This window comes from Oreochromis aureus, linkage group 6 (assembly GCF_013358895.1).
Source record: "Oreochromis aureus strain Israel breed Guangdong linkage group 6, ZZ_aureus, whole genome shotgun sequence".
NCBI lineage: Eukaryota > Metazoa > Chordata > Actinopteri > Cichliformes > Cichlidae > Oreochromis > Oreochromis aureus.
In genome coordinates, this window is record NC_052947.1 from 27,169,198 (window position 1) to 27,178,048 (window position 8,851).

The 8,851-nt window shown below is 40.5% G+C and overlaps 1 protein-coding gene across 2 annotated transcripts in view; it reads left to right on the plus strand.

Annotated features, from left to right (window-relative positions):
• evi5l (ecotropic viral integration site 5 like) overlaps nt 1–6,709 on the plus strand; it is a 39,182-nt gene extending 32,473 nt beyond the window's left edge. For both annotated transcript variants that reach the window (XM_031727577.2, XM_031727568.2), the window contains one exon: nt 2,454–6,709. In XM_031727577.2, the coding sequence (XP_031583437.1) occupies nt 2,454–2,771 (318 nt within the window). In that variant the 3' untranslated portion in view covers nt 2,772–6,709. The remainder of the gene's footprint in view (nt 1–2,453) is intronic.
• Nucleotides 6,710–8,851: the final 2,142 nt, after the last annotated feature.

Here is an 8,851-nt window from a genome sequence, read left to right on the forward strand (position 1 = left end):
GCCTCAGAACAGATACCACTTCCACCCCGACACACGCTCAGTTGTTTCAATGTCTTTCTCGTAACAAGAGACCACTTTTCTTCTTAACAGCTGTGTTCTCATTGTTTGGTTCACACTGGACTTTAATTCAGAAAACGGGAGGTCGAAAAGAATAAACAAGACTTGAGCGTGGTCTGTTATCGGCTGAGCCCACAGCTCGAGTTCTGCTGATTTTTATGATGTAATTTGACAACATTTAGTGTTATCTTGGGTTCATGAGGATAATCTCCAACCCTGATTGGAGACAGAAAGTTATCAGTCAGCATACACTTTGGGTTTGTTCATTCAGAGAGTGTCTGTGCGTGACTAGGAGGAGGGAGTATGTTTAAACTTCAGAGTGAGGGGGCGTGATGAGACGGCCCTGCCCTTTAGCGCTCCTCTCCTCTTTTCTTCTTGTCACCCCACCACTTTTGATCAAAGCCGTGGTTTTCATAAATGAGACCGAAACTTGCGTGAGTACAGATGAGGAAGCAATGAACCATTTAGAAAAATCTCAGTATAGAGCTGAAAGCGATCATCATACGATTGAGTCATATTGGCGTTGCTGACACATAATGAGCCATTTTATATAATGCAGCTGAATTAATTTTACATTTGCACTTGCGCACATTTATTTTGATTCAGATGGACATTTTTTTTTTTTTTTTTTTTTTGTGAAAGCAAATAATTTTCCATAGCATTTGGAGACTTCCTTATCTGCCAATTTTGATGTTCCTGATCATATTGAGAGACTGGAGAGAATATAACCTATGAAGCCTGGTGCCTTCTTATGTTTCTCTGCTGTAGCGTGAAGAGCTCAGACACAGTCAAAATATTTCCACTGGTTAACCACCGGTTTCCCCCTCCCCCCCACCTCCCCGCCCTGCAGCTAGCCTGAGTTTATGATTGGGGGAAAACAAAAACCTCTGAGATTTGTCATGAGTCACTGTGGTACATACAAGGCTAACATGCAAAAGGCATGCATGTGAAAAGTGGTGGTATCGCTGCTGCTCACAAGAAGAACTCTGCACGCTGCTAGTTGGACATCAAACATGCAAACGCGTCCTTTTATGATTGTACAGATCCTCAAAGCTACTTTTCTTGTCAACTTGAATAAAATTCAAATTGGACCACCACCTTCACGCTAATGTCAGGTGCACGCTCAGATTTAGCTGTAGAGATCCCACAGTCCTATTTGCACATCTTTTAATGGTAAGAAAAAAATGCATCAGTGGGTTTCACAGGGTTTTTTTTTTTTTTTTGGTTTTTGTTAACACCCAACAACCTGTTAAAAAAAATTCCAATCACCTGACATTTAGTGGCTTTGCAAAGACACGTCAAACGTATTTAATAGCATTAAAAACCATTAGGCCTCATGCTACAACAGTGTTCAGTAAAATACACTTATTTGTCCTGTTACTTGCAAAATTCTTAACCTTTTGTCAAAAGGTATTTAGGAGGAGAACATTTAAGATAATACTGTTTATTGCAGGGACGTACTGATGAAAATTCTATAAAAAGAAGTTTACAGGCAGGTGGGAGAGATTTTTTTTTTCCTCTGAAATGTAAATACTGTAAATTATTTCACTTCAGGGAATTATCTGGGAAGGGATCGACCTTTGGGAGATGGACTGTGCATATAAACCTCATTGTTTCAACCAAACTGAAGGCATTTCGATTAAGCAAACAGTCTTTTATGCTGGAGTAAATGAAAATTACCACCATAATTAATAAATGGTGGTAATTTTTCCCTGGCTCTGCTTAAAACGTTTTTCTGGGGCATTGAGAAAAAAAATTTCCTTTTTTAGATTTTCCTTCCTCAAAAACATTTCGACCTTCTTGTTGACGTAATGAAGTATGAAGGACCCAGTTCAAGTAATCAGGGTTTAAGAAACAGCTGTGAGTTTGTTAACCCTGCGCTTAAGGAAACTGAGATAACCGAGTTCTCAGAGTTAACTTAAACTCTGAGTCAGTAACCATGGTAACACACTCTGTTTCCAGGTAAGAAAAATCCCAGAACGTTGATTAAATTTAAAGTTAAAGTTTGTTAAATGCGCTTCCTGGAATAAAACCCAGAGGTGCTATAGTTAATGTGCCGTGCTGCTGCCACTAAACGTGTCACGTTAAACCCCAAAAAGAAAACATGTAAACTAATTGAAGGAGGTTTGAATTAAGGAACTAAAAAAAATCTGGATCAGTAGTCAGTGTCCACCAAACTGGTCATAAACGTGTTTTTCGACTGTTAAAAATAATCAGTTCAGTATGAACATATGATCTATACTTCAGTGCAATCAGGAGAAGAACAACGTTTTTACTAGATGTTCTAACTAACTGTGCGGGCTGATGATTTTATCCAGATTAGCTGAGGGGGGGAAAAATACATCTGAACCACAGCCAGCCTACCTTTGACTAAAAACCTCCTTCTCTGTTCTCAGATCAGGCAGCTGCGGGGACAGAAGGCGACCCCCAGCTCCAGGGTCACCGGTGGAGGGGGAAGTACCAACTACCAGGATCTCTGCCTGGCCAGCCCCGCCTCCGCTGAGGGGGACTTCCTCAGCTCAGATGAGGACCTCCTTCCCAGCCCACTGCCGGCCACCGCCCTCTACCCCAGTCTTTCCGGCCAATGTCACCCGTCTCCACGCCTCGACAGCGAGGGCAGCACGGACAGCGAGGCAGAGGAGCGGGTGCAGACGCATCCGGACCCACAGCAGCTTTATGGCAGCATCGTGTGCGCCGAGGCATTGGATAACTGAGACCTGGGGAGGGTGCTGAGATCCCCCATGACCTAAAGAGACGCTGGAACTGGGATTGTAGTATCCAGTCAAGTCCTCCTCCTCGGCCTCTCCAGTCTTTATCTTTTACTTGATGCAGAAATAGTGGCATTGATTGGACCTCTGCTGATCATCACTACCTGTCGTCTCTGCTCCTCGTTACTGTCTCCAACACCTGTTTCCCACACTGTCGCTCCCTGACAAAGAGCTTACGTACAGCCTCCCTCCTCATCCCCACGTGTAACTGCGCCACAGACTGTGAAAATACACATCCATCAAAAACATGAACAAATCGCATACGAACAAAATGTACCGCTCGCTGCTCAAAATCTACCACTGGACCTGAATCTGTGACTGTGGCCACGAGTGAAAGACGAGTACACACAGAAAGAAAATCCTTCCTCCCTCTAAGTTGAGTAAAAGACATGACGCACTGTATACTCTGGCCACCACTATACGACTCTTCTCCCTGATTAGTTCAGAGTTAAATACATCCTTAACCTCCCTTTTCGCCCTCATCCATCTTCACTGCCTTTAAAAGAAACTTCTAGCCGCCATCTTGTTCACCTCTGTGTTTTTTAAAAAGAAAAAAACAAGAAAGACAGAAAGGAAAAAGAAATTTAAGTGGTGATGATTATGCGAAGAAGTGGTCCGGAGCAGGAATACGCACACATCTGTATCAAACTCTACAGGCATATCATGTAAAGGCATTCCTAAATGAACCCTTAGCATACTGAATACTTGTGTTGCCTCTGTGTGGCCTGCAGAAGGCAAGTGAGTTACATGCACAACCGTTCATGTTCACAGCAACCCACAAAAAGGAAGAAACTCAGTGTTGCCAAATCTTTTTGTTTGTTTGTTTTTTTTATGTGTTGTAATTTATTTTGATATTGTTGAATTTTTTTAATATATCTATATGAAACTTGTAGGAGTGTAGACATACTGAAAGAGGCCAAACTTTCTACACCGTCCTTTGTGCCAACTAGAGTCATCTGTCACGGGCTCACTGTGACACACGCCGAGTGCTTCAGAGACAGAAAATGTGCTGCTATGATTTCTGACTTATTTCCTCCATTATTTTATTTTTTTGTTCTGTTATTTTATTTTTGTCAGTTTTGTGAGGTTACCATCCAACCTCCAGATTAACTCTATATCGATGTAGATTACTACTTGGAGTAATGTCTAAAAAACTGAATGGTTTAACTTTGTCCCAGAAGCTTTTCAATTTTTAACACCAGACTCTGTTGGGAGTACTTCAACATATTGGCAAATGCCTTTATTCCCTGTCAGACTGAGACCGAGATGAGACCACTCTGATATCTGTGTAAAGCTACAACTAGGACGGGGTTGGCTGACTTCACGCACAGCTTTGTTTTTACACTTGAGCTTTTCTATGGATTCAAGTACGACTGCGTAGCGTTTGACAGACACGCAAAAACAATACCATTAGCAATCTGGTCACCAGTAATATCGATTATATTTGCAAATATGGACTAGTTGTCAGCAACTCAGCATACTAAACCAAGTAGCTAAGGCTGTAGCTGCTAATAAACTCTTGAGAGTACTGAAAGTCAGACTTCTTCACATTTGGACAGCCCTGAGCTTATGCTGTGCTAACCAGTTTCCATTACTTAGCTTTCATATTCAACACAGAAATGAGAGTGATTTCAGCCCCCTCATCAAATTATTCCAGGAAAAAAAGTAGATAAACCCAGGTAATCTGGCTCTTATCGCCAGTGTGGGCCGATGACTGCAGAGGGTCGTTTCCTCGGCAAAGGTCGTCAGTATCTTCACGACAGGAGAGAGCGTGGGGAGAAAAACGTTTAACATATCAAACAATATATTCTATTTAAAAAAATGGCTGTAAAATGAATGGAAACATATGAAATATACTGTGTGACAGGAACACATAGATGATATTTAAAGCTGTACTGGAGTGTGTATAGTTTATCAAACAGGGTGTTATATCTACAGAGCAGTGATCTTTGCTTTTTGCACTACAGAGAAAGACAGACTCCCAGCTTTGTGGCGCTGAGCCGTGAGAGCTGGTGTGGATTCGTGGAGTCGCGGTGGGATCATTTTTCAACATATGCATTTCTTCAGAGGGACCTTAAAGATAAAGTCTTTGTCTTGTGTTTCTTCCCTCTATGGACCAACTGTCTCTAAATCCTTTAGAGGCTTTCTGCTTCATAACAAAGCATATTTTATGTAATGCAAATCTAAAACGAGCAGAGCGTTATTGTCATCCTCTCAGAAATTAGGAAATTGAATCTTCCAGTAATGGCCTTCAAAGAACTAAAGAGGATGTCAGTTTGCCCACCATACTGTTGCAAGTAACAGCTTTTTAGTGGTCACTGATGGTTGTGGCAACTGAAATCTCAACCCTGGAATCACTGCTAAGATATTGTCAAACCAAAATGACCGTTGTACAAGCATTTCAGTTTTACAAATTTGCATCTGCTCTGTTTAGCATGAGAGTTGGACCCTTGTGTGTGGCCTGCAGAAGGCAAGTGAGTTACATGGCATGAGACTTTGCATCATCTCAGACTAAATTTCATACAGAAGGTCATAATCCAAAAGATTTTTTGATATATCGGGCCCCCTCTATAGGGATACTTTGATTTCAGTGCATGTATGTAATGCAATTAGCCCTTTTTTTTCATTATGGAAGACATAAAAGGCCGTTCTGTAAATGGAAAATAATCTCGATCTGTTAGAGGCTTAAAATGCGAGCAACCATGAATAATTAGATTTATCAAGAATCACACAGAGGCTATAATTTTCCTCAAATAAATGCACGGAATACCCTCATTCTTATGACTGCTTTTCATGATTTGAGGTTTAAACTGCATTAAAGATGTATTAAAGATGTATTAAAAGAAGTTTAAACTTCTTTTAATACATTATCTTACTGCATCTTTGGGAGCAGTGTAATAATATATAACTGAAAAATTAGCTCCTAAAAATATTGGCTGAAAATTATCATTAATTCCCTTTTTATTGAGGAATTTCTGGACATTTTGTTCAAGTTTGCACCACATCTTGAGGAAAATCTGTCTAATATTTACTTTCTTCTTCATTAATGCATTAAACATACTTCAAACTTAACTTAAACCTAACCTACCACAACTAAAATCTTTAGGATTTTATTACAGTTTGTATTTCAGTCCAAAAGAACCCCAAAAAGAAAACACAAACTAATTGAAGGAAGGTTGAATTCAAGAACTTTCCATAATTAACCAAAAATATGGATCAGTAAATTAGGGTCCATCAACACATCTGTACACAGCTGTTCAGTAATGGTGCTTCTGTTCTCACTTCTGTCTGAATTCAGCTCTTACCTACTGTGATGAAGCATTTTGATATGTTTGTAAATCAGTTTTGAATACAGTACTAGCCTTCATCCTTCATGTTGGGTTTTTAGAATTCTCATCCGTACTTTGGCTCGTCCCGCTAACAGCGTTACACGTGAAGATGGCGATTAAACGTCACGATGTGCCATAAAAGTAGAGAGATTTACACACTTTGTTGCTTTACGTCACACTGTGTTACTCCTGAATCATCATCTTAAAACTGGAACATCCGCCACATGTTTTCCCTGATTCGAAGCAGAAAAAGAAATAAACACAGCGAGAGTTTCTCTTGTCAGATGGTGTCAGTCTGGCCTATAGTTTGTCAGTTTTATGTACTGTATGTGACGACTGTTTGAGATCCACAGCCGCATCATTCATCATCCACCCTCTCTCTCGCTCTCTTTCTCTCTCTCTCTCTCTCTCTCTCCCTCTCACTTGCAGTTCAGCTGATGTTGTCAAATATATTAAATGACAGTAAAAATTATATAAAATTCCAGTATGATGGGGAAAAATACATTTCAGTGTTCTGTATCCTACGAATGATACAAAATAAACTTTGGCATTGCACCTTTGCAACCGCCTGATTTCTCTGTTAAACTCGACTTAGTCGCTAATGAGAGATGCATCCGTCACCGTGCTGCATTTAAAGTGTTGCATAACAAACTGATTGTTGCGTGAGGTTAAAACACGTTAACTGCGACCACGTACTATCTTTCTTCTTTAGAAAGATGTGTTTAGTTTAAAGACTAAAAACATGGCAGACTACGTGTGTGAGTGAGAGGAAGGCAGGTGGAACGGTGACCATGCACAGAGCGGGACGAGTTTAAATACCTTGTGAAAGTCTAGCAAAATGCCATGTAATAGTCAAGTCACAGTATGGAAAATAAACAGGAAATGATAATATCATGATAAAATCACACTCCGTAACAGTCTTCACTGGTCAAATTAGCATAACAGAATACTTCTGACTCATTCTGACCTACAACAGTATTACTAACTCTGAAACTTCTCGGTCTGTTCGTGCAAAAATCGAGTGAAATCTTTATTTATAATAACAAAACTGTAAACACAGATGAGCTTTTACATATGGATAAAAACTGAGGGTTGAGGCGTTGCATAACAACTCATGCTCACGTCTGAGTTTAGCCACTTACTCGCTAGCTATGAATTATGAATCACCAGGTTGTTGTTAGTAAGACCTAAGAAAGGATTTCACACGCAAACGTAGTAAGGGTATTACAAAAGGGTGAGGCAGCCCAGTTCAGGGGAGCATGGTTGGTCATAAACTGAGCATTTATGAGTAATGCGTGGTATGAGGTTTTGCGATAATGTAGAAAAACATGTCGATTTTTAAGTATTTACAGGGATTAATGTGTGTCTGATTTGCTGTTTTTCCATCCTGCCTCAGAGGGATGCTGAAAACTAGTTAATTCATTTATTAATTATAGGCTGGACTAATGTCATATAATCCCTGAAAAGCCTTCAGATGATGCAGTGAGAGTACTGACAGGGACTAGAAAGAGAGCATATTTCTCCCATATTGGCTTCTCTTCATTGGCTCCCTGTTAAATCCAGATTCAAATGTCCTGCTCCTCACATACAACGTCTTGAATAATCAGGCCCCATCTTATCTTAATGACCTTATAGTACCATATCCCCTCAATAGAGAACTCTGCTCTCAGACTGCAGGCTTACTCGTTGTTACTAGAGTATTTAAAAGTAGAATGGGAGGCAGAGCCTTCAGCTTTCAGGCTCCTCTTCTGTGGAACCAGCAGTTTGGATTCAGGAGACAGACACTATCTCTACCTTTAAGATTAGGCTTAAAACTTTCCTTTTCCCTAAAGCATATAGTTAGGGCTGGATCAGGTGACCCTGGGATGACCATATTTTGATTTCCAAAAAAGAGGACACTTGGCCCAGTTATGAGAACTTTAATATTACTGTTTGCTCAAAGAAAACTTTAACATATTTAAATGATGCCTTCTCTGTGTGGTTAATGAATGGTGAAATAAAAAATCTCTTATAGGCTTTTACAAGTGAACAAGTGTGAAAAAAAGGACGGGTGGTCACCCTAGTTGACCCCAAATGCTCCCTAAGATATGTTGCAATAGGTGTAGGCTGCTGGGGGCTTCCCATGATGCAGTGTTTGTTCTTCACGCACCGTGTGTTTGTGCACCACTTTCAGTTTAATGATTAGTTATTATTAATCTCTGGCTCTTTTCAACAGCGTGCCTTTTGTCCCCTCTCCCTCCCATCACCCCCACGGTCGCAGCAGATGACCGCCCCTCCCTGATCCTGGTTCTGCTGGAGGTTACTTCCTGTATAAAGAGAGTTTGTCCTTCTCACTGTTGCCAAGTTTTTATTATTAGTATTATTATTATTATATTTTAAGTTGCAGGGTCTTAAAATATTAAGCACACTGAGGCAACTGTTATTGTGATTTTGTGCTAATTAAATAAAATAGAATTAATATCCAAAGGAAACGCACCAACTGTTGGTCTGTGTTTAAAAATTTTTGGTCAAAACTGCTTCCTGTTATACGACATGGAAACAGTTAAATATGTAGAGCACGCATCCATTTATCCAGGTCACAGGGGCACAGCAGCCTGTTCCAGCTGTGATGGGCCGAGAGGTGGGGTGCACCCTGGATATTCACACCTGCGGCCACTGTCAAAGGAAACCAGAGTACCCACACAGGCACAAGGAGAA